The following is a 25657-nucleotide window of genomic DNA, read 5'->3' as shown; positions in this document are numbered from 1 at the left end:
CTCCCACTAAAACCCGGCCTCCAAAAAAAAGCTGTTTTCTCTTTTCCTCGCGTCCCCACCAAACGCGCCCACCCCCACACCTCTCAAACAGGTTTCTTTTTTTTTTTTTTTTGTGGTAGGCACCCTTTATTGGGCCAAAGTGGGGAGTAGGGGATTCACATTTCAAAGGGTGTTCACCTCCGTACTACGGAAAACCCTCGGGCCCTGCTCTCTAGGACATTGTTATCCTCGGCTGCACATTAGAATCACCTGGGAATCTTTTTAAAATCCTGATTTCTGGGCTTCATCCTCCAGAAATTCTGTTTCTTTGTTATGGGGTGGGGCCACAACATTAGTAACAAAGACAGAATTTCCAGAGGATGAGGCCCAGAAATCAGGATTTTAAAAAGATCCCCAGGTGATTCTAATGTGCAGCCAAGGTTGAGAACCACTGGTCTAGAAGATCACCTGTGCACACATCAGTGTTTGCATTCGGGGCCTCTGAGACTGTCCCTGTTAAAATATTCTGACAAGTCTCAGATCTCTTTCCTGGGTTCTGGAACAGTGCCTCCAACTGACATTTCAATGTCTCTACCTGGTTATCCTATAAACACCTCTCACCATGTCCCAGACTGAACTCTTCTGTCGACTTCCTGTGCCCTTGCTCCTGTGGTCTCTCCCTCATCAGTCATCCAGGCTGTCACCTTGGGACTCATCCTTGAGTCCTCTCTCCCTGTGCTCTGCTCGCAAGCACAGCCTTACCATCTCTGGTTTCTATCTCTTCTCTCCATCCCAACCACTACTGTCTCATTTCAGACATGTGCCATCCCTCAGATGGATCTCCACAGCAGGCTGATCCATCTGACCCCTCTCCCTCCAATCAATCTGTCCTCTTTTCAGCTGTGATAAAACAACACAACAAAGCACATGGTTGCTTCCCAGAGCTACGTATTCCGTCTTTGGCTATGTCAGATGGCTAAAAGTTTTCTTCGTACCGGTGACACATTTTCCTACAGATTTCAATGACTGGTAGTTGTTCTGCACTTTGGGGCCCCACTGCACCTCAGCAGACTGAAGGACACTCTCACAAAGCCCCAAGTCTTCTCTTCACCAGGCTGAGCAGACTCCTGGTTTAAACCACAGCCTTTAAATGAGAAGGGGCTGAATGATTTTGTGGGAGGGAAAGCTAAGGCCAGGAAAGGGGCAGGGATGGTGTCTGTCTCACACCCAGTCACTCTAGTGTTGAGTAGGGAATCTGGCACAGGGAAGCTACTCCATAAATAGATATGAAATGGATGGATTTGTGTAAGGGAGTGCCTTGCCTACAGTCACAGAGAATTGGTAACAGAAAGAGGATTTAGATCCAATTCTCCCAATTCCTTTTTGAGGTTGCTAGATCTCAGGCAAATTAGTGAGCCTCTTGTGGCTTCTGTTTCCTTCTCTATACGATCAAGATTAACCGTCCTATTTCATAGATTATGAGGATAAACTGAGCATGTGAAGCATTTAGCACAGTCCCTGGCACATGGAAAGGACTAAATAAATGGTAGCCATTATTATTATCTCACACAGCAACTGAGGTGGGTGTGGAGGTCCAGGTGTTTGCTTATGTTAAGGGGAAGAAAATCTAGGCTAAATATATCCTTTAGGCAATTTACCTAAGAAGTGAGTTGAATGTGTTATTGCACTGCATCGAGGTTTTTACAGAATAAACTGGTAACACTTATCTATTTGCTACCCTGTGCAGGACGGAATTGGTGGTGGGTGTCACAAAGGAGCTGACAATGAACATCAGCCTAACTAACTCTGGGGAAGATTCCTACATGACAAATATGGCTTTGACTTACCCCAGAAACTTACAGTTTAAGAGGATACAAAAGGTAACTATGACAGCAGTTTGGGAGACATGCCACTCATGGCTTTTCCTCCCTGCATACTCTCTTTTTCTATGGCAGTCTCCAAACTGCCTCCAGCTTCATCTTGGCCCATTCAACAAATGATTTAAATCAACTGGAGTGGCTCAGTGGTTGAGTGTCAACCTATGAACCAGGAGGTCATGGTTCAATTCCCGGTCAGGGCACATGGCCGGGTTGTGGGCTTGATCCCCAGTAGGGGGTGTGCAGGAGGCAGCGGATCAATGATTCTCTTTCATCATTGATGTTTCGCTCTCCCTCTCCCTTCCTCTTGGAAATCAATACAAATATATTAAAAAATAAATTAACTGGATGAAGCCCCTCAAACCAACTACATGCCATTCTCTGTCTCACAAACCTTCAATGGTGCCATTTGTTGCACAATCACTCCTCCCTGCCACAGCCTTTCCTAACCCAGGTTCTGAGAGAGAAGTAATCTCTAATAACTTAACTGGGACTAAAATGTAAAGTCTGCCCTGCCATTCATCAGCCTGGGATTGCAGACAGGAAACCAGCTGCAAGATACTAGGAAATGGTATTTTTCCCAAGGACACCCTGCAGCTATAAAGTATCATAACATTGAGCAACTGTGTTCTCTAAAGTCTTTGGAAATCAGAAACTTTGCTTTTTGAAGTTGTATCTGTAATTATGAAACCACCTCACGCTTGCCTGGAGAATCTAAGTCACTTTGACAAAGAGAAGCAGTCTATATCCTCCTGAGGTACAGAGCTGCACGTATAGCATTTCTGGACAAAACTTTTCACATCCATCCGAATAGTTCCCAAGGACATGGGTCCCTGGGTCCACTCCGCAGTGCAGACCTGATGTTGAGTGACCCTTTTACACACAGCCCTGCTTTATTTTTAACCTATCAAAACACTGCTTCATTGACATCTCACCTCACCACCACCCTTCCCCGGAGTCCTTCAGTAACTGTCTTTTCCTTTGGTAAGACACACCAGTGAAGTTTTCCTCTATAAGGAATCAATAAACCCGGCTTTGTCAGACTACGGTCTGTCCCTGAAGGTCTTAGGCTATTTGGCCTAAGGCAGCATCCATTATATGGAAAGAATGAAATGATCTCCTGAGCATCCAGAATGGAACTGGTGATGCACCCTCCTTGGAGAATTAAGAAAATAGTAGTTAAAAAAAAAAGCAGATGCTCAAATTTTTCTCTGTATTCAGTGGTCCCGATGAGGAACCAGGATTGAAAACGGCAGCGTGGTGGTGCTGGGGCTCATGCTAGCCTTCTAGTCCATCTTAGTTATGTTAAACTTGCAGTGGCCCAAGGCCCAATTCAAATGTCTCCTTCCCTAGGAAGACTTTCATTCATCCAAGTTGAAATTCATCTTCCTCTACTGCTGTTCTCTGTACCTCTCTCACAGAACCACTCCTTAAGCCTTATATTTAAATTCCTCAACCATCTACCACTGAGCCCTCCTGCCCAGCTTTCTAGGAAGACAGGGACCAAGTCTGATTTGTGTCCTCAGCTCTTGGCAAGGTGTCTTGAATGTGAAAAAAATGAGCAAATGATGCTAAATTGGTGTGAGAAAACTTTTTCTTTACCTTTTAAGAACAGTCTTTTCTGTGTTAACAGCCTCCTTCCCCAAATATTCAGTGTGATGACCCTAAGCCAGCTGCTTCTGTCCTGGTCATGAAGTGCAAGATTGGTCACCCCATACTCAGGAGGGCATCTGTGAGTGTTTGGATTGGCTGACTTGTCTCACTACCCTGGAGTTGGTGTCTTCTACTTTCCTGTCCCACTGGAATCTCAGTTGTGGTCCCATGGTTCCCTTCACTGTACAGTCAATCCATAGCTGTGCTTAGAACTGCCAAGTCGGCTCTGAAAGTAGGGAGAGGTAGGTGGGGGAATACAGCCAGACAAATTGTTGGCTCACTACAGAGTGAAATAGCACGTAGTATGGAAGGGTCATCAGACCCAAAGTTATTAGTCCTGAGGTGAGTCCCTGATGTGCCACAGAGGATCTTTGTGCTGTGAGAATCTCTGAAATGTTTGCTCAGTTGTAAAGGGGAATAAGGTGACATGGAATAACAAATGTGGAAGCCTGCTATGATACAAAAATGTGAGCAATATAAACTATTTCCCAGGTCTGTCTCGTTAGTAGGAAGTAGTTTGAATTGTGAGTGGTATAGAGAAGTGACTTTTTTTTCTCTCTCTTTTTTTCAAAATAGGCAAACTTTTCAGTAGTTTGGCAGCTAGAGGAGAGTGCCTTCCCAAACAGGACAGCTGACATCACTGTGACAGTCACAAAGTAAGTAGTGTCTATGCCACAGCAGACCCAGGCTACGGCCCTGGAAGAAATCTTCCTCCCACGTGCCCGAGGAGGGGACTTCAGTGAGCCCAGAGAAGGCACCTGTGTCCCCATGGTTATCAAATATATTTAAACATTCTTTTATTGACACACAAAGTAAAACTCCGGTATAGTGTGGAAAAATGAACCTTGGACTGGAGTTCTAATTCTGGTTCATTTAATTTTGGGGAAGCTTTCACCTGCAAAACCTCTATGTTTGGGGGTAGGATGGGATATGGTGTTGGGGAAGGGTTCTCAAATAAAGGTGATACTGTCCCTCAGGGGCAGTTCCTGGAGATATATATTAAAAAAAATATTTTTATTGATTTCAGAGAGGAAGAGAGAGGGAGAGAGAGACATCAATGATGAGAGAGAATCATTGATTGGCTGCCTCCTGCACACCCCACACTGGGGATCGAGTCCGCAGCAACCCGGGCATGTGCCCTGACCAGGAATTGAACTGTGACGTCCTGGCTCATAGGTCGACGCGCAACAACTGAGCCATGCCGGCAGGGCTACGTGAAGATATTTTTGATTGACACGACATGGGGGGGTCCTACTGGCATCTAGTGGGTAGAGACCAGGGATGCTGCTAAACATCTTACAATATACAGGACAGCCTCTCACAATGGATTACCTGGCCCAAAATGTTAATATTGTTGAGGCTGAGAAACCCTTCTAAACCAATTTCGCCAAGCCTGGACTTGAGCAACTCTTCTGCACTCTGCTTATTTCCAAGAGTCTTTTCTTATCTGACCCCTGATGACCCTGGGAAGCCAAGGTATAGAAACAGCCACATGTACAAAGCAGGTGTGCTGTGCACTGACACTCTTATTTCTTAGTGCCAATGGAAGAAGCTCTTTGGTCAGAGAGACCCACAGACTTCACTTCAAGCATGCCTTCATTGCAGTCCTTCCCAAGTAAGCACCTCCAAGGGGCAAACACCTAGGGGACAGTTTGGAGCATTCTCTCTTGTGGGTGGAACTGGTGGGCAGGCTGGATATGGGGACTGCCTTTCTTTGAGAAGAGGCTGCTTAAAACCCAGGCTCCCATCGATCTCTAGGACACTAACAATGGTTCCTAGAAGCCCATGGTAGTAATCAAAGTAGTACTGTCAACTGGTCTTGCTACAAAAGGGTCCTGACATGATGCTAAGAAGGGAAGAAGAGAGGGGTTATGGGATTGAAAAGGAAGGAGAAAAGTAAGGCCACTCTGAAGAATGATAATTAGATAAAGAACCAGCCCAAATATATACTACTCAAATATTCTGCCCACTCCCAACTGCCCTACCACCAATTTACATGTTAATATTTAGCTTTGATTCCTCTTAAGGATCTGGTGCTAATGTACCCAACTAGTAGCATTCAGGTTCACTTAAAACAAGGGGGCCTTGAGGCTAACACATGTCCTCTCAATTGCAGACCAGCAGTGATGTACATGAACACAAGCCAGGGGCTTTCTGACCACAAAGAATTCTCCTTCAATGTAAGTGCTTAGTACTTATTATTGCAAAGCTACAAGTGACAAAGCAACACCAACTCTGACTTCCTACTCTTTGCAGATCCATGGGGAAAACTTCTTTGGAGCCGAATTCCAGCTGCAAATCTGTGTTCCAATTAAAATACAAGGGCTCCGGCTTATAAGAGTGAAGAACCTGACAAAGACACAGGTACTTAGAGGCGGTTCTTGACTCTATCACAATTGCATCTCTTTTCAGAGTGACTACAGATTCTTAAAGGTATAAAAACTAGAGTTCTAGAAAAAGAGTAAAAACGAGATTAGTTGACCTGAGAACACATTAGGAGTAAATTATCAAAGTCATGTTCAGAAGGATTATCAACCACCACCTCTTAAAGCAATATTTGTTTACTTCCCTTGATAAAAAATAAGCAAAAACTCAAAACTTTTTTAGTAGCCATGGAGACATTTATTTTCCTGTTGAAAATTGCTAAATCCTACTTCTCTGTGACTGGCAAATGAGCTTGATAAATATATGGCATTTCTTGCATGTCTCCTATAAACTGTTTTACCATCTTCCCTTTCTCTCTCCCTCTAATCTGTCTGTCTTGGTCTCTGCTTTGCTACAGCCTCTTTGCCCTTGGTTGACTCCTGAGCTGTAGAATGGTTCCCAAAGCCAGCCTGCCAATACCTATAGGCTCTGATTAGTATGACAGCTGAGACCTTGGGCTTTCCTGAATTTTTTTTCCCCCTTAGGCTACATAAAGTGTCAAGGCTCAAAAATGAAAAAATGGAGAGAAACCTACAGAATAGACTCTGCTGACAGAAACAAAATTCTTGTTTGAAAAGCTGATTAGAATAGGAATTTCACCCTCCCCTGGGGATAGAGATCGAAAACAACACTGCGGGCTTTCAAGGCTAGTGGTCGCTCTCCCTTTGGGGCGGTAAGGCACCTTTGACTTACTTAAATAGACTGTGTTGGCAGAGCAGGTCAGTGGCAGAGCTGAAGTTCAGCATTGTCCCATGGAAATGTATGATGTCTTTCTTTATTTGCTTCAAGGCAGGGGTGTTACATTTCCTCTTGAAGACCATTTCCTTCAGAATCTTATCTGTGAGGTAATGTAGCCAGAGCACATTACTGTAAGGGTGATATTCACCCCAGCAGTTGTTGTTCTCCTTCTTCATTAGCCTGTAGATCTCAAACTGGTAGTCACCTTCACCTGTAAAAAGGTCCTCATCCATGGAAATGTCACAGAAAACCACGACCCCATCCCGCTCCAAGCGTGACAGGGTGTAGTCAATGATGTTGACTTGCAGCCCACAGGTGGGGATAGTACCTGTCTTCCCGCTGAGGGTGTAGTGGACTTCCTTGAGGCTGGTTTTCTTTAACAGCACATTCCCCCAGTGTAAGTCTCGGTGCTCAAAGTGCAGCGATGCCTCTGCAACGGCAAGGGATGCGGTGAGCTGGTGCAGAATGCTCTTTGCAGTAGCTATGGAGGACAGCGTCTTTCTCCTTTGCTCTAAGTCAATTCCTCCAAATTCAAATTCAAGCACAATGAAGAGCTGGTCTTGGTCGAAAAAGTCAGGCCGATCATTTGCAGACCCTCTGGTTGAGTTATAGTGATCCCAGGCTTTGAGGAGCAAGGGAGGGTAAGGTCCACGAACACAGTGCACTGAGTTCAGCCCAATAAAGCCTTCTGTGCGGTGGCATGCAGCATCAGACAGGAGGCTCAACTCTTTGGAGATGATGATCTCTGGGAGGATTTCCTCAAAAGTTTTCTGATGGGATCCATTGACTAAATCTGGTCCTTCAATAGCAATGATTTTTAGGGCTACTGGTGTACAATTAGCAATTATTTGAAACACTTCTCCAAACACTCCTTCCCCAATCTTCTCACAGCTTTCCAGTTCCTCCGTGGAAAGGCAAGAGCTAAAGGGGATAGGACCCTCCTGGTTGCATTCCCTATAAACCTTTTCAGCATCAGATGCCTTTTGGTCTGCGACATGCAGTGTCTTTAAGGGGGTGAGCAAATACATGGAAGAGGAGTGCCAAGGGGACGGGGCACTGCTTGTTGTTTTGTTCAGGACAGGCGGGTTTGAATATTCGGACATGAAGGACCCCGAGGGAGAACTGGTAGTGGCGTTGTTGCTCACGTCTGACACAGCGGTCACGATCTTTTTCTTATGGAAACTGAAGGAAGCCCTGGCTTTGGTCCAAGAGCAGTCATTCTGTAATGGAGTCAGGTCCTGGGTAAGGAGTGAATCTTTGCCCATCCTGTGGCCCTTTTTAAACTGGTCGTGATGGAGGAGGGAGGTTTCTACTGCCTCCCGATGTTTCCTTTTCTGGCCTGGCCCAGTTCTCTCAGGCCTGTTGGTTTTCCCGGGTCCTTTGCAGCTCTTGCAACCACTGGCCTCCCCATATTCTGTCGGAACAGCCCCTTGAGCCCCAGTCTCTTGACAAGAGTCCTTGTCTGTGGCCCTCTTCCTCCGCCTGCTTGACAAAGCTGGGCTCTCCAGCCTCTTCCCCATCAGTTCCCTTGCACAGCGGGACTCCCTCATATCCTTCCCACCTGTCCCAAACTCAGAATCCTCAGGGTCCCCCGAGTCCGTAAGGCTAAAGAGAGCTGACGTGAGGCTTGCACGAGCGTGGCGGGCCAAGCTGGTGAACCCGCCTCCTCCTGTTGCTGCCTCCTGGGAGCAGGAATGAGGTGCTTGGTCCGGAGAGGTGGCATCCAGAGAGGTAGAGGGGCCGGTACCTATGACACTGTCTCCCGGCGCTGGGGACCCGCGGCCGGGGCCGGGAGAGGCTGGGGAGCTAAACAGGGAGGCACTGGTGCCCAGCTGGCCGCCGTCGCTGGGCTGGCTGCACACGCTGAGGTCCGGGCTGAGGCGGCCCGGGGTGCTGCTGGGGAAGGGCGGCGGCCCGAGTGGGCTGCAGGGCGTGCTGCACTTCCGCGGCGGCCGCGCTCGCAGCCTCAGGCGTCTCGGAGTCATGATCAGGCTCGGCCGGGCCTTGGAGGTTCGCCCGCCAGCTCGCCTCCGCCGCGGACCCACCTCGCTGCAGAAGTCGGGGTCGTCAGAGTCGTCGGAGGCGGCGGGCGGCGAGGGGTCGTCACTGCTGGCGTTGCTGCTGCTGGTGCTGCTGAAGAAACGCTTTGAGTCTTGAGGCGCGAACCACTGCGCGCCGGCCCGGCCCGACCGCCACCGCGGCCCCCCGCCGCCCACAGCCCCATACGTTCGTAAGAGCCGGTTCCGGGGTCGCGGGACTGGCTCCGCCATGGCTCTCACCCGCCAAACTGTTCAAATGAAAACATCGCGAGACTTCCGGAGGACGCTGGCGTGGACGTGGACACGCCCCCCGGCCGGCCCGCACGTCGGGTCCTAGCGCCCCCTCCAGCGCGCATGCGTATCACCCCGGTCTCGCGGGTTTGGCAGGGGGCGCTTTCCCACGGCGCTTTCGCGTCCTCATTCGTCGCGGCGATGGCTCTCGTTTCAGGCGCACACCGTGTGCACCCAGGGTCCGGAGCGCGCTTGTGGGAGCGAGGCGGTTCAGGTGAGCGCGGCGGTGCCGAGAGGCCATGGAGGGAGGAGGGTCTGAAGCGGGTGACCGGAAGGGCCCGGGTACAACTTGGCCGCAGTTTCCCCCGAAAGCACGTGCAGGGCGGCCCCAGCGCCCTCCTCGGTCTCTTCCCCGGGTCTCGTGTGCCGAGGTTGCGGCTTTGCTTCCGCCAGGGGAGCGAGGGAGCTGCTCACATCTGCCCCGGGACCTTCAGGTGCCCCGTGTGCTGAGGGTGACAGTGACAGGGATGGTGCTCACCAGCCTTTCCGTCCCCAGCCCGTGGAGGAGTGGCTTTCGGTGCGCTGTGCCATCGCTTCCGACAGAGAAAACGTGACGGTGGCAGCGGAGCTCGCCGCGAGTCAGTCTGAGCAGGTACTTGAGGTTGCGAAATGCTCCAGATGGGCTTGTCCTGCAGCTGCCGGCACCTGCCTCCCCTAGAAAGAGCCGTGGCCGGACCGCGCATCTCCAGTATCACATGTCCTTGGCCCCCCTTCTGCCCCAACCCGCTCCTTACCCCGTTACTCAGGGCAGCTCACCTCCCCAGTTACTCTCTAGGAACTTCTTGGGCCTCCTCCCTTTCTTACTGGCGCATGTCTGTTCCCACAGTAAACTCTCCTATTCCATCTCCAAAGTACATTCTAAGTCCATTCACTCCTGCTTGGCCACTGCTACCCTGTCGTTCAGGCTGCCCTCTTTGGCCCAGAACGTTGCCCCAACCTTCTGTCTGCTCTTCTTGCCTCTGCCCTTGCCATGCCCTTCTCCTAACATTCCTCACAGCCACCTTTTATTTTTTATTTATTTTTATTTTTTGTTAATCCTCACCCTAGGATATTTTCCCATTGATTTTTAGAGAGAGGAAGAGAGAGGGAAAGACAGAGAGAAATATTGATGTGAGAGAAACGCATTGATTGGTTGCCTCCTGCACGCACCCTGACCAGGGCCTCGGCCAGGGAGGAGCCTGCAACCGAAGTACGTGCCCTTGATCAGAACTGGTCCCCAGGCCGACGCTCTATCCACTGAGCCAAACTGGCTAGGGCAACAGCTACCTTTTAAAAACAAACATTATGCTTTTTAATACATTTGTCTTAAAATTCATACCTTTTCAGTAGTCTGCAAGGCCCTGCGTGATCTGGTCTCTGATTTCTTCTTCGACTTCATCTCCTCGTACTCTCCTCTGCCCAGTTTCTTATGCTCCAGCTGTTCTGTCCTTTCTGTGCCTCCATATTGTTCCATATTGTTTCAGCCACAGGCCCTTTGTACTTGCTATTTCTTCTCCATGACATTATTCTTCTCCCAGATCTTCATGTGTGTGGTTTCTTGTATTTAGCTCACATGTAACCTTGGAGAGGCCTTCCTTGAATACTCATTCAATAGTGGGAACTACGACCCAGTGTAACGTCTTGCAATGACCCAGATGACTGATGAGATCGGAACTGAAGAAATAGCTATGGGAATGGAGGCAAAGGGACAGGTGCAAGAGAGGCTCAAAAAAGGAAGAAGGGTCCTGGCCAGTGTGGCTCAGTGCATAGAGCATTGGCCCATGCACCAAAGGGTGGCAGGTTCGATTCCTGGTCAGGGGCACAACCTGGGTTGCAGGTCCCATCCTGAGCCCCAGTCTCTCTCACATTAATGTTTCTCTCCTTCTCCCCCTTCCTCCCCCTCTTTCCCTCCCGCACCTCCTTCATTCCCTAATACTCTCTAAAAATCAATGGGAAAGATACCTTCGGGTGAGGATTAACCAAAAAATAAATGAATGAATGGAAAAATGGTCAAGAAAACTGACTTGGGCGGGGTGGGTGAGGGTGTGACATGCGATAAAGGGGAAAGTTGTGGAATAACCACAGGTTTTTTGCTTGGGTAACTTTGTGGTTGCTGAGCTCATTAACTAAGCTAAGAAATACGTAGGATGGAACACATAAAAGGAAGGATGGTGAATGCTGTACAGAAACAGTAAGTCCATGTCTAAAACACGTTTTCTCCCCCTCTCCCCTTGTAGTTCCTAAGAGATGTAACTGAACTGCAGATCCTTGGTGAAATTTCTTTCAACAAATCTCTGTATGAGGGTCTGAATGCAGAGAACCACAGAACTAAGGTAAGCCCTGTCTTTGGGGTGGTGTCCTAGGAGAACTGCTCAGCCTCAGGGCCCCTGTACAGCACTCTGCTGTGGCCCTGTTCCTGTTTTCAGTCTTATCACCTCCGATCTTGACTCTGTCATCAACTGCCTCTGTGACCTTGAGCTAGTCAGCTTCTGCCTCAATTTTTCCATCTGTGAAATGAGGCAATTACATAAGAGGCTTAAGCTGAGGATGTCTAAACTGAAATAACTAAGCTGGAACCATAAGCTACATATGCTTTGATTTGAAAAGGTATTTAAAATTTTTTTCTCAAAGTGAGAAATGATTGTTTGCATGCATGAACTCTCTAGTGTGTAGTGTCAGAGTTTAATGATAATATTAACCAGTTACAATACTCAGAGTGCATACTTCTTTGATAGGTCTTAGACTCAGTGCTGGAACTCCTGGGGTTTGTTCTGCTGAAGTCTGACCACAGGTCAAACGGATGTCTGTGATCTGTGGGCCAAATGGAGTGTGTGCTCCCCTGAGCTGTCATTCTTGTTGACACTCACCTAGATGTGCTGCTGGCTTTCGAGATGCTCCATCTGTGAGCTCTGTAGTTAGGCATGATTCATTATTAGAAGGAATGTTAAGAGAGTGAGACTGGATTGCTAAATATTGGGTCCTCTGATTTTCTTTCTGGAGGAGGAGGAGAAAGGAACAGTTCTCTAGACGTGTCAGGAATAACATTTCCCTTTATTTTTAGGCATTTCTAATATAGAAAATGATACGAAGAAAGAGAAGTGCCCCATTATCCCACTGCCCAGATTTTTAAAAAATCCAATAATGCTTAGAAGAAAATCCAAGCCTTATAGAAAGATACCAGATGAAAAATGATGGTTCCTTTACTTCCCCTCTTCCCACACCCCAGCTTCCTCTTCCCAAAGGGAGGTTATGTTAACAATTTCTGATATGCATATTCTTAAATTATTTAGGTACTTCCTCCTCTTACTGATATTTTTATTCTACAGTATAGATTCCTTATAATTATTTTCTTTAAATTTGATACCCTAAGCAAAGTATTAAGTAGTTCCTGACAATAAGCACCTGACTTACAGTGAATCTATGAGTATAAGTAGCAGTATATCCAAGTGCATGTCCGCTGCGGGTACCATAAAAGGAGGGAGGCAGACCAGGGTCAGTGGTCTGGCTCCTTTGTCTCATTGGCAAAGGGGGCAACCAGGCTTTGTCTTGATTAGCTTAGACCAGTCATGGTTTCTGAACAAAATCTGAAAGGAGAGAATGGCTGTGGAGGAGGCCCCCATCGGTATTTGCTACAAGCAGTGGTGTCCTGTGTCCTGCGTCCTGCTTCCCCCTTCACCTCCACCGGGCAGCCCTGGGGCACGTTCGAAACCTGTGGGTTTGGGAGAGGAAAAGGGAAGAGACTTTGAGAAATAGGAGCGTTTCTTCCACTCAGTTCTGGTCTGGCAAACCACTGTCACCTTGGGGCTTCCTTTCATCACTTTCCTTGTCCTTCCCCCCTTCACTTCCACAGAAGGAAAAACAAGCTCCCTTCCTGGTCTTCCTCCCTCCCTGTTGCTTTGCTCCCCCCTAACTGTCAAGGCCTAGAACCTAATCCTTGTAAGGTCGGCTGTGTAAATAGGGCCTGGAGGGTCAGCCCTAGGAAGTAACCACCATCTGTAGCTCAATAGGAAGAGGCCTCACAGATAAATTTGTCCAGCCTTCCACCCCATACAGAATTTCTCTCCGAAGCATTGCTGACCTGGGTGCTTAAACATTTGTGTGAAAGGAGCTCACTGTTTTGGGCAGGCAAAGCTGTTTTTTTTTTCCCGTTTGTCTGTTTGTTTTATATGGTTTTTTAAAAAATTGATTTTAGAGGGAGAAAGAGAGAGAGAGAGACATCAGTCTGTTGCCTCCATCCGTGCCCTGACCGATAATGGAACCCGCAGCCTTTCGGTGCATGGGATGTTGCTCCAACATCCTGGCTGGAGCCAGGCAGAGAAGCTTGGCTGGCCCTTGGGCCCCACTTAAGTCCTGGGACCATGATGTGTTGTGTGTATGCTGGACACAACTTGGGACGTTCCTATCTGGGTCTCACTTGGAAAGCACATCCCCTAAGCTCCCAGCTGAGTCTTGTTTGTGAAAAGACAGCTTAGACACTGAAGTTGAGACAACAGTGCTGGGATGGCTTCTATAGGAAGAGCTCTCCAGGTTGTACACATGGGTGCTGTTTTGCATTATTTTCCCGTCTCAAAGTAACATATACTTTAGTCTGGTGAGGAGCAGAACAGTGTGTTTGTCTTATATTTCGGGTGAGGGAAAGTGTCAGACTTTAGGGATTTGTGGAAGCTCAAAAAGAGCTGTCAGAACAGAGCTGGAATGCCTTAACCAGTCTGGCTCAGTGGATAAAGCATTGGCCTACAGGCTGAAGGGTCACAGGTTCGATTCCGGTCAAGGGCATGTACCTTAGTTTTGGGCACATCCCCAGTAGGGGGTGTGCAGGAGTCAGCTGATATTTCTCTCTCATCGATGTTTCTAACTATCCCTCTCCCTTCCTCTCTGTAAAAAGTCAATAAAAATATTTAAAAAAAAAACAGAGCTGGAAGATCATTTACAAAAAGTCATCATTTTGAAGGTGAAGCTTGGGGATCAAGGATGTATAATGGCATAGCTGGGTGTAGAATCTTAATTTTCGGTCAGTCTTTAAAACCTGAAGACCTCAATCCCGTGGGACCCTCTGTTAAACTGTCAGAGAATCCTTAACAGAAGGTCACAGTCTCCTGACAGACTTAGCTCTATTTCTGCATTACAAATCAAAATAGTTTCTATAAAGTATTTTGGTCATTAGATCATGTTACTGCGCTCTTTTTTTCCCCTCAGTTTTTGTTCTGTTTGCTTTTTGAGGATTCTATTATCTAGCTCAGAGATTCTTTGCTTAGCCAAGTTCTGTCTACGTGCTGTCTGCTTTATCCATTAGAGGCCTTAGCATATTGATCATAGTTGTCTTAAATTCCCCGTCTGATAATTCTAACATCCTTGCTATGTCTAGTTCTCATGCTTGCTCTGTCTCTTCAAGTTGTGTTTTTTGCCTTTAGGAACTGCTATAAATAGGCCTTTAGTAATGTGGTGAGGTATGGGGGGAAGGTAAGTGTATATCATCCTATAAGTAGGTCTCAGTCTGTTACTGAGCCGATGTTCTGCTCTCACATTGATGTTTCTCTCTCTCTCCCTCTCCCTTCCTCTCTAAAAATCAATAAATTATCAAACATGAGTAATGTTGCTTAAAAAAAGAACAGAGTGCTCTGGTGTATTTCAAAATGGCATATTTCCTGTTGGGAAGCCAAGAGATTCTTCTCCAGTATTTACTGTGGGAACCTGGTCGAGCTCCTGGAGGTAAATCTCAATGTGGTGGGGGCCCCTATGACTGGGTTTCCTGGCGTTTTTTAACTCTCAGAGTTGTCCGCACTGAGCCTCCAGCAGTTCATCAATTATAGTTCAGGTTTTCTTTCCTTTTTTTTTTTTTAAATCCTCATTCAAGGATATTTTTTCCATTGATTTTTAGAGCGAGTGGAAGAGAGAAGGAAAGACAAAAAGAAATATTCATGTGAGAGAAACACATCGATTGGTTGCCTCCTACACGAGCCCCAACCAGGGCCCAGGGTGGGGAGGAGCCTGCAACCAAGATACGTGCCCTTGACCAGAATCAAACCCGGGACCCTTCGGTCTGCAGGTCATCACTCTATCCACTGAGCCAAACCGGCTAGGGCATAGTTCAGGTTTTCTATCCCAGCACTGTAAGCTTCTACTCATATTTTGCTCCTTAAAATAATGTGTGGCACTTTTTTCTCATTTGCTTTACCTGACACAACTTTGTCTTGTTCTAGATCACGGTCATCTTCCTGAACGAGGAGGGGTACCTTCCTTTGCCTCTCATCATCGGAAGCAGTGTCGCTGGCTTTCTGGTTTTGATAGTGATTATAGTCGTGCTATTCAAGGTCAGTTCTATCGTGTTTATACAGGCCCTGGGGTTGGGCACAGTACTTTCGGGGACAGCCAGCCCCTGACTTCGAACAGCTGCCTGGCTGTGTGGCCACTTTACCCTCTTCCTTCCACCACACATCTGTGTAGGCAAATGAGTAAGACAGTTTCTGTCTGAAAAAAATACAAACCGAATTGAAGTATTGGAGTAAAGAGAGCTTTTCCTGAAACAGATTTGATGGTTGTTCCCTGTTTAAATCCTTTCCTTCCCTTCCCCTCTTTTAATATTCAAACTTTTTCTGCTGTTCAAGATTCTCACTCCCCGGCTTCTACCCGCTCACCCTAAGTCTTGCTTTTTTCTCCAGAGTTGAACTAAATAGGCTTGTGTCTTTGTGCTGGCAGTCAAGCTATCCACCCCACCCGCAGGCTGTTTTTCACGTTTTCACCATGTTCTCACTCTTCCCTTAAAACCCGGCCCAGGGACTCCGGAGTCCTCTGAGCTGAGGTGTAGCTTTTCCTGTGAGCTCCCTGCTGGAAATCCAGAAGTGGCTCTGTGTGCTAATTACTTCTCTTTCTACTAGATTGTGCGTTTCTTGCTGTAGGACACTGTACTTGATCATCTAGCCTCAGCATAGTGGGCTGAGTACTTTTACATAAATAAGATCCGGTACAGCCCAAACTGTAATACTTTGCACAATTAAAAGTTAAAAAGGTTAAAGAGCTCCGTGGTTTCAGAGAAAGGTCAAAAGTCCCTTCTGACTGGGGAGTGAGCACCAGGAAGGCTGTGGAAAGGCAGCATTTAGGACGGATCTTGGAAGACTGTGAACTGGGAGAGATTCAGAGGGAGCCTGAGAAGCCAAGGAGTGTAAGGGCTCTTTTGGCAACAACCAGGTAAATGGTTTTCTGGGACAGATGGGCACCTTCGGTCTGAAATTGGGCTTCCCCCCCTTTGTTTTAGTGTGGCTTTTTTAAAAGAAAATACCGACAACTGAACTTGGAGAGCATAAGGAAGGCCCAGCTGAAATCAGAGAATCAGCTCGCAGAAGGTGAGGACCAGCTTCCTCGTCCACTGGGAGAGAACGTCAGCTAGTCCTCAACTCCTGGAGACTTGGTGTTGTACTGATGACCTGGTCTTGTAGGAGGATGCAGGGCAGAATCTGATAAATTGTCAATACAGTATTGTTTTTCAGTAATACATCGTCCCAAAAGTGCCTCTGCATGTGCAAAAATGAACTTGGGAAAGATTTGGTGTTAAATAGTGTTAAACTGTTTTCTTTACAGAAGCGTTTTTAATATACACATATAATATACTTTGTAGTTCTTTTTTCCTCCCAAGAAATTATATAGCATTTCTCAACATTGTGTAAGAATGCGTTTTTCTCGTCATTATTGTTGATGTCTCCAAAATAGTGTGCTATGAAGTTCATCCTGCAGGGACAGTGGTTAAAAGCGGTTCCTACTCTGGTATTTCAACATCCTCAGCTCTTGCCTGTTATTTCAAATCAGGCCACAAAAAGCCTCCCAGAACAAATGTAAAAAGTATAAAAACAAAAGTCATCAAAACAGGCACTAGGAGGAGAGGCAAAGACAAGACGAGGATTTTATTCTGTAGCTTCATTTAAAAAAATATATATTTTATTGATTTTTTACAGAGAGGAAGGGAGAGGGATAGAGAGTTAGAAACATCTATGAGAGAGAAACATCGATCAGCTGCCTCCTGCACATCTCCTACTGGGGATGTGCCCTGCAACCAAGGTACATGCCCTTGACCGGAATCGAACCTGGGACCTTTCAGTTCACAGGTCGAGGCTCTATCCACTGAGCTAAACCGGTTAGGGCATTAAATATATTTCTTTATTGATTTAAGAGAGGAGGGGAGAGGGACAAAGAGATAGAAACATCAATGATGAGAGAGAATCACTGATTGGCTGCCTTCTGCATAGCCCCTATTGGGGACCAAGCCCGCAACCCGGGCACGTGCCCTTGGCCAGAATCGAACTGGGGACCTTTCAGTCTGCAGGCCATCGCTCTGTCCACTGAGCCAAACCGGCTAGGGCTATTCTATTTTTTTAAATATGTTTTTGTTGATTTGAGGGTGGAAGGAAAAGGAAGAGAGAGATAGAAACATCGATGATGAGAGAGAAGCATTGATCGGCTGCCTCCTGCATGACCGCTACTAGGGATCAAGCCTGCAACCTAGGCAAATGCCCTGACTGGGAATCGAACCATGACCTACTGGTTCATAGGTTAACGCTCAAACACTGAGTCACATTGGCCTGGCTACTCTGCCAGACTTTAGTGGGAGCTTTGCATTCCCTCCTCTGCCTGCCTCACAGCCTGCCCTTGGCCCCAGCCCCTTTGGGAAGTTTCTCCCTCCCTCCCTCCTGCCCTCTCTCCCTCTTTCTCTCTCTAATCATGTCCTACGGGGTGAGGATTTTTTAAAAAGTCAAGTTGCCCTGACCGATTTGGCTTAGTGGATAGAGTGTCGGCCTGCGGACTGAGGGGTCCCAGGTTCGATTCCGGTCAGGGGCATGTACCTTGATTGTGGGCACTTCCCCAGTGGGGGGTGTGCAGGAGGCAGCTGATTGATGTTTCTCTCTCATTGATGTTTCTAACTCTCTATCCCTCTCTCTTCCTCTCTGTAAAAAATGAATAAAAATATATTTTAAAAAAAGTCAACTGAAGTGTGTGTATATGTATCCTATATAATAAAAGGATAATATGCAAATTGACCCTAACAGCGGAATGATTGGGAACAACCGGTTGTTATGACACAGACTGACCACCGGGGGGGAGACGCTCAACACAGGAGCTGCCCCCTGGTGGTCAGTGCGCTTCCACAGGAGGAGCTCTGCTCAGCCATAAGCCAGGCTGATGGCTGTGGTGGCAGGAGCCTCCTCCACAGTGCTAAGAATGTCCAACTGACAGCTTAGGCCCACCAAGGAGCTGGCCTAAGCTGTCAGTGGATATTCCCCAAGGGCTCCTGGGCTGCTAGAGGGATGTCTGACTGCCAGGTGAGGCCCGATCCCTTGGGGAGTGGGCCTAAGCTGGCAGTGGACATTCCCCGAGAGGTCCTGACTGCGAGAGGGCGCAGGTCGGGCTGAGGAACCCCCCCCCCCACCCCCAGTGCATGAATTTTCATGCACCAGGCCTCTAGTACACACACACACACACACACACACACACACACACACACACAACACTTTTTTTTTGGTTTTTTTTTAGGATCATATATTCTATTTGTGATCTTTTTCAAGGAATGATTTCAGAAAAAAATGCTGGGTGAGAGTGGGATAGGGAGAGGTAGTACCTTGGGTTAACATGCCTATGAGGAATTAATAAATTTGTATAGCTCTTTACATTTGTAAAGAAGCCCTTTCAGCTTTTTCCAAAAGTGGACTGAAAGATATTTTTGTAATCGCTATGCTGTGCCAAAAAGCTTTCCAGAAGGACCAAACCACAGAAGATAGGTATCAGCCACAAGAACATGTCCTGGGACCTCCGTTTCACTTCGCTTGTTTTTTAATGGGTATGTGATCATAGCTTTGATTGACAGCGAGACCGTGTACCTTCCTATGAAATAAGATGACAATTTTTTTGCTTGGGGCTTTACTTTTTCTTTCTTGTCCAGTTAAAATGTGGCTTTGGCTTTTTCTCAGCTCTTTCTGAACTGGGTCACCTGGCGTAGAAGTGCACTTTTCCTTTTGAACTTCAGAGCCGCTGGGCAGGTTAGGGATTTGGCCTAAGTAGACTCAGAGAGCAATGCGCCCTCCAGGATGGGGGATTCTGGCAGATGTGCTGGTGGGCATGAGGAAGCAGTGGGTGTGGTTTCTGTCCAGGGCCTGGGCAGCCCTGCCCAGAGCTCTGGCAGGTGTTCTCAGGCTCTGGTTAGCATCCTACCCTGGGGTATCTTTCCTCTAGAGCCCTGAGGTCTGCGACTAAGGTTGGAATGTTGGAGGGAGAAAACACGCCCATGTGGGTTCTGCTAGCTTTCCTAGCCTAGGAGAAGGCTACCAGCCTAATTCCTGGAATTCCACACTGCGGCTTGGGGCCCTTTGCATCCTGGATGAAGGCTCCCGGTGGACTGGTTAGCTTGTTAGGGCCACTCGTACCTCTAAGTGAGGGGTTTCTAACTCGTGTGTGTGCCATAGGCCGCTTTGGTCGTCTGGTGAAGCCTAGGGAGCCCTTCTCTTGATTTCCCAACATTGTGCTATGAAAACGTCCAAATATACAGAGAGTCGAATTTTACGGTGAAGACCTGTCTACCCACCACCTGGTTTCTTCCATTAACATTTTACTATGCTTGCTTTATCGCCTATTTTCCCATCTAGTCATCCATCAGCTTGTTTTTAAATATATGGAAGTTTACAAAGAACCAATTATATTGAACACGATGACCAGAATATTAAAAAATTATGATATGGAGATACATGTGCTTCTTCATTACTGCACTAAGCAGCAGGTCTAATAACTATGCTGCTTTCAAAGTCATGATGACCTTAAAGTGTGTTTTGAAGTATTCACCTGTAAGGTGATGGGAAAATACCTGAATTTCTATTGATGTTAAATATAGGTACTGCTGATCCTATGATGGTTTGTTGCCTACACTTTTAATTGAGAAAATTTTAAGTTTCAGTTAAAGGGTAGTAAACCAAAGAAGGAACATTTTTTCCATCCAACTTCACAGACTTCCTTCTCTACATACTCAGGTCCACTTAATAAAAGCTCATGTCCTGCCTGGACTTTGTACTTTTGCAGCAGATCTTGGTCACTCCAGGCAGTGTTCCCTCTGTTTTATAGAGGAGGAAACACTTGCCAAGGCCACAGGGCTGGGTATAAGGTAGAGCTGTCTTCCAGTAGGAAATTTTTGGATCTCCAGGTCTAATAGCTTTTCCACAGAAGCCGTATTACACACTGGGCAAGGCGGAGCTGACGTGGAGTGTGGTGGTTCTCGGGCTTCGCTGGGCAGAACAGTCAGAGCGGAGCTGAGCTCTTCAGGTTCCCTGGCCTCACACACTAAAGACACTGATGCTCAAGCCTGGCCTGGGCCCGGGCACCTACTGTTTTGGCAGGCACATGAGGTGACTGATGCACGAGCCACACCCTGTGAGATGCTAGCTATGAGATTATGCTTGAAGTCTTGATGACTAAGAAGCTGCTTCAGGTGACAAATTTAACTTCATTCTCTGGTAGAATTATCTCTTGAAATCTTATATGAATACTAGAGGCCCAGTGCACGAATTTTCGTGCACTGGGGAGGTGGGGGGTCGTCCCTCAGCCCGGCCTGCGCCCTCTCACAGTCCAGGAGCCCCTGGGGAATGTCCGACTGACGGTGTAGCAGGGGAGCAGGTCTAAGCTACAGTCTGGCCTCCCTCTGTGGGAGGTGACCGGTGGTTCTATCAGGGGACAGCACTGGCTGGTGAGCAGCTGGCCTCACCCCCCATGCTACCCCCCTCCCCCCCGCATTGCCGTCCCCCCCCTCTGCCCGCTGCCACCCGCCTTGGCTGGCCTGGCGCCACCCGCTTGCTGGTCCCGCCCCCCATCTACTGGTCTCCCCCCTTTAGTCGATTTGCATATTAGGCTTTTATTATATAGGATACTCACAAAAATAAAGGCTCAGTCACCCTACCCCAGACACTTTAAATATTCAGGCTAGTGGCAGAGGTAGGGTGATCGGAAATCAATCCATCCTCCCTTCCTTCCTCTCCTCCTTCCCCTTCCCTTCTCCGTCCTCTTTCCCTCCCTCCCTCCTCTTATTCTACAAGCTTCCCCGACTGCCTGCTTCAGGGTCCTGTGACAGAGTGGTAAAGCCCTTTCCTGCCCACAGATCCTGTCCTTTGGAGATTTAGAAAAAGAGACCCAGGAGGCTTTCGTGGAGATAGACCCTTGTAAGCTGAGCCTCGAAGCCATGAAGGGCTGAGGGGAGACCAGCCTGTGCAAAGGCACGGAGGCTGGGAAGGGAAGGATGTGATAAAGCTGGTGAGGCAGGCTCTGAGCCACGTGTGTGTCCCGGGGCATGTGGCTGAAGGGCAGGTGGGGACAGAAATCGCAATGGAAAGTGAGCATCTACAGAACTGTGTACAGGAATTATGGCCACACCACTTGCAGTTTTATGTGAAGATTTCCTGCTCATTCTTGTTTCATTACCACCACAGTCCTGTGAACTTGAGAGTGGAGAGGAGGGGATGGGTGGGAGGAATTTCACGAGGTCTGCGTAGGAAACTACTACAAGAAGCAGGAGGAAGAACAACGTGAGCTTGCGCTGAGGTGTCCGTGGTTGCTACTCTGTGGGTGTGGTTGGCCCGAGTTTGAATCTTTATCCTTTTCAGAGGCCAGTGGAGAAGCAATCTTTACTCTTCAAGTGTTTGCAACCTCAGTAGAGTCCCCTGGTGGAGTGAGAACTAAGGGATGAGTAACAACCCCTCAATTAAGATGGGTCACGGTTGCTTTGATGGGCTTGGAAATGCGTCCACAGAGAGGAGCCTTTCTTTTTCCTGTTGACTGTATCGAAACGACATTAATAATGCATCTGCTACTTCTTAAGTGGACCAGTAATGTCTATTAATGGAATGTGTTTATCGTAGCAGGACTGCCAGAGCAGAAGAAAAATTAAAGGATAATTTGTGAAACCCTTTCCACCCCTCGCCTTTCCCCCTCTTGTCCCTCTGGGCCACCCAGGATACTTAGGACTGCGAAGAAGTGCGGCTCTGTGCCTGGTCCTCGAAGGCCTGTGATGACCTCCTTGTGTGGCCGGGAACAGACTCAGTTCCTCCCTCCAGGCCTTGCATGAACCCTCCTCCTTTAAGGTGGAAATAGAGGCACAGTCACTGTGTCAGTAACATCTGAACCTCTATCCCAAGAACCGCAGTATTTAATGGGATTTATGGGGTTTCTGTGTTCTTCATTTTGCTTCCTTTAGTTATTGGAGAACCTTTTTTGAGTTGTTAGCTCTCAGGCTAAGGGGAAGGCTTTAGTACCAGGGGAAGTCCTCACGGGCTGAAGGAGGAACTCGTGTGTCTTTGGAGGATGCAGGGTGACCAAGTGCCACCTCCAAGCTGCTAATGGAAACACAGTGATGCCATTGGCCACTATCCTACAACCAACATGTTCCCTCTTGGAAACTTCTTCTCATCCCCTAGAGCAGTGGTTCTCAACCTGTGGGTTGTGATCCTTTTGGGGGTTGAATGACCCTTTCATAGGGGTCGCCTAAATACATCCTGCATATCAGATATTTACATTACGATTCATAACAGTAGCAACATTACAGTTATGAAGTAGCAACGAAAATAATTTTATGGTTGGGGGTCACCACAACATGAGGAACTGTATTAAAGGGTCGCGACATTAGGAAGGTTGAGAACCACTGCCCTAGAGAGTGGGGATTGAAGGAGTGATCTTATGATTCTCCTGCCTCCAAAGGCTCACCCCATTGCACTATATTTCCTCCTTTGAAATCTATAAAATTAATAAAAGGAACAGAATGGTATGGGGGGAAGGTTGGAGTCAGAGGCAGCAGGGTCTGTTTCCCCCAAGTAGACCTGCAGCACGTTTCTCAGAGGGGGCGGAGGGGTAGAGACCCTGGAGGATCCACCATGGTTCTTACTAGGACTGTCCCAGGACCCAGAGCACACCTAGTTGGCCCTCGAAGTGTATCCAAACCACACAGAACAACAGACTTAGAATGTTGGCAAATCTTAGGAGCAAGTCAGATAAGAGAGGAACACCCTTTCTAAGTTTATTTCATAACTAGAGGCTCGGTGCATGAAATTCATGCACTGGGGGGGTGGAGTCCCTCAGCCCGGCCTGTACCCTCTCGCAGTATGGGAGCCTTGGGGGATGTCCAACTGATGGCTTATAACCTACTAGTCCAGCTTCTCAGATGACCTCAGCCTCCTTCCACCCAGTGAAATGGTCGGGACAGCTACATCTCTGGCTGGGTTCACAGAGTGAGTCAGCTAGGTGACGTGGAAACTAAGGCACTGTGCCCGGCTGGAGTGGCTCAGTTGCTTGAGCATCATCCCATGAATCGAAAAGTTACCGGTTTGATTCCTGGTCAGGCACATGCCTGGGTTATGAGCTTGATCCTTGGCCCACAGGGTGCAGCAGATATTTATCTCTCACATTGATGTTTCTCTCCCACTCTCTCTAAAACCAATAAAAACATTTTAAAAGAAGATACTAAGGCAGCGTGCTCATAGTGAGCACAGAGAGAACTGCTTAGCTGGGAATCTAGATGCTTACTAGTGGTGGGATCACAGACACATCTAACCTCTTAGGGGGAAATCAGGGTGATAATTGTACCAGAGGCGTAGGGCTGTGACGATGGAATGAGTCAGTGCTTGGCAAGTGGTAAGTACTGATGAGTGCTCGCCATGGTAATGGTGGGGAAGGTCCCTCGGACAGTGCCTCCGGCTCTGAGACTGTTGAGATGGGGTTAGGTAGAAACTGGAGAAACCACTCAAAAGCAGCTGGCAATTTTCTCTCACAGGGAATTATCTCATTTGGTTTTAGGAACATCTCTTCCTTGGACTTTAAATAATGCAAATGTAAAAGCAAAGGCCCCTTCTCCTGTGGGTATAGTGGATGTTGGACCTGACCTTGTGGGTTGATGAGCTGGCCCCAGCCGTGTGGAAGTAGATTGCAGATACGGGGGTTTGCAACTTGTGAGAAGTATTATTCATGTTGCTTTGACCATGACCCACAGAAATATATTCCACATAATGATGTCACTGTACACATACATCAAACAAGTTTCACAAAACCATGACCACCCTCACTTTCTTAAATGCACCCTGATGTTTCTCTCTCTCTCTCCTTCCCCCGCCCCCCACATGTTGGTTGTAACTCAGTAAATTGACATCATGATGCACCAATGGATCTGGACCTGGTAGTCTAAGAAGCTGTGCTGTGAGGGAGCCCAGGAGGATCTAGCCCAGCCTGAGAACAGCTCTTTCCCTCTGACCACCCCTCATGGGTCTCTAAAGCCTGGGGTGGTTCAGGAGGGGCTGCCTACACTTGAGGGCAAATGAGAGCCCCTTCTCTAAGGCCAGAGGGGCAGTTAATAAGCCACAGGACAGGGAGCCGGGCCTTTCAGCATCTCCAGCAGCACACAGTAGGTGCTCAGTAAAGGTTTAAGCCACAGCAAGAACAGGGGAGAGTGCCCTGGACTGGGGCTAGTCATATGCTCTCCTCTGTGGCCCGGGGCCTCAGTTACTCCACCTGAAAAATGAAGGCCTGGTCTCTGGGGGATCCCCCAGCAGAATAGACCACCAAGCCTGGGACTCCCTTGGGGAGTGGAGACCCAATGTGGCACCATCGTACATGCTGCCCGTGCAACGTGGGGGCCCAGCCTGAGCTCTTCTCCAGGCGAGACCGCAAGATCCCGAAAGGCTACCGTCCGCCCTGGGCTCAGCTTGGGAGCATCTTCATACATGTCACTCCATTGAGGCTGCAACTCCTCAGTGCTGGAGAACCATGTGAGGGAGGGCTGAGGAAGAGGCTGCAGGAGAGCGAGGAGGGGAGCCTGGCGACAGTTCCCGAGCCTCTCCTCCAGGATGACCTCAGCTTCTAAAATCCTCGTCATGACAGGGATGGCATGGCAGCTCCCAATCCTGCCCTTGTTTAAGAATCGGGCCTGAGCTTGTTCACTCAACAAATACGTCCTAAACTATTGTATGGCAGGCACAGCAGTGGGCGCGGAAGCAGAGTTGTCCAGAGGGGAGGTGGCCGCCCTCCTGGAGCTCTATGTGATCTTAGTGGGGGGGGGGGGGGGGGGAGTTAACAAGTAAAGGAGATCATACCCAAGAGTGACATGCTCTGAGGGAGCAAGAAGATAATGAGAGAAAGTGACTGGGGGTGGGGGGCACTTTTGGTGGGTGGTAATAAGAACAAGCCTTTTTGAGGAAATGGCATTTGAGTTGAAATAGATGAAAAGGTACAAGGATCAGTGCTTCCAAAATGTCAGTTGAGAGCAAAATACAGATTTCTAGGCTCTATTTAGCAAATAAAGACATTAAGGCCCAGGGTCCAGGAATCTGCATTTTTCTTCCGAACGATTCCCATATACACTGAAACTGGAGGCCTTCTGCCTTCCAGAGAGGACCATACCTGGTGGGCTTCAGGGTTCCTTCCGACTCCCAGAGCCCATGGCGGGCTGGGGAGAGGAAGCTCTCAGTGTGTGTGGGGGGCGGGGGGGGGGGGAAAGAGGCTAGGGAGAGGGGCAGGGTTCCGGTTGGTTGGATGGCAGGAGGCATTAAATGAGCACGCACAGCTCCCCACGCAAAGGGAGAGCTCCCCAGGGCCCTCCTCTCTGCGGTGGCCTCCCTCATCCCTGCCCCACTCCCTGTTAATCAAGGCCATGAGGGTGCAGTCCTTGGCGGCCTA

At 48.1% G+C, this 25657-nt stretch overlaps 3 protein-coding genes across 3 annotated transcripts in view; 2 read left to right on the top strand and 1 right to left on the bottom strand.

The window, feature by feature from the left end:
* ITGAE (integrin subunit alpha E) overlaps positions 1-16641 on the top strand; it is a gene marked incomplete at its 5' end in the record, with an annotated part of 32755 nt that extends 16114 nt beyond the window's left edge. Inside the window, 11 exons of the mRNA XM_006105146.3 lie at positions 1727-1859; positions 3490-3588; positions 4086-4165; positions 5047-5124; positions 5626-5689; positions 5766-5873; positions 9159-9215; positions 9498-9593; positions 11218-11313; positions 15181-15291; positions 16233-16641. Coding sequence (XP_006105208.1) covers positions 1727-1859; positions 3490-3588; positions 4086-4165; positions 5047-5124; positions 5626-5689; positions 5766-5873; positions 9159-9215; positions 9498-9593; positions 11218-11313; positions 15181-15291; positions 16233-16364 — 1054 coding nt within the window. The remainder of the gene's footprint in view (positions 1-1726; positions 1860-3489; positions 3589-4085; positions 4166-5046; positions 5125-5625; positions 5690-5765; positions 5874-9158; positions 9216-9497; positions 9594-11217; positions 11314-15180; positions 15292-16232) is intronic.
* HASPIN (histone H3 associated protein kinase) lies at positions 6107-8956 on the bottom strand. The gene has a single exon (XM_006105138.3). The coding sequence runs from the start codon at positions 8939-8941 to the stop codon at positions 6623-6625; it is 2319 nt and encodes a 772-aa protein (XP_006105200.1). The 5' UTR covers positions 8942-8956; the 3' UTR covers positions 6107-6622.
* Positions 16642-20417: 3776 nt separating the features above from the next.
* Positions 20418-25657, top strand: part of P2RX5 (purinergic receptor P2X 5) — a 19927-nt gene continuing 14687 nt past the window's right edge. Inside the window, exons 1-2 of the mRNA XM_006105145.3 lie at positions 20418-20438; positions 21102-21162. Of these exons, the coding sequence (XP_006105207.1) occupies positions 20418-20438; positions 21102-21162 (82 nt within the window). The remainder of the gene's footprint in view (positions 20439-21101; positions 21163-25657) is intronic.

Source organism: Myotis lucifugus, unplaced genomic scaffold (assembly GCF_000147115.1).
Source record: "Myotis lucifugus unplaced genomic scaffold, Myoluc2.0 scaffold_639, whole genome shotgun sequence".
Classification (NCBI taxonomy): domain Eukaryota; kingdom Metazoa; phylum Chordata; class Mammalia; order Chiroptera; family Vespertilionidae; genus Myotis; species Myotis lucifugus.
This window is presented reverse-complemented; position numbering and strand designations above follow the sequence as displayed.

Excerpts from the sequence above, each read along its gene's own strand:
- HASPIN (XM_006105138.3), bottom strand. The coding sequence starts at position 8,941 with ATGGCGGAGCCAGTCCCGCGACCCCGGAACCGGCTCTTACGAACGTAT.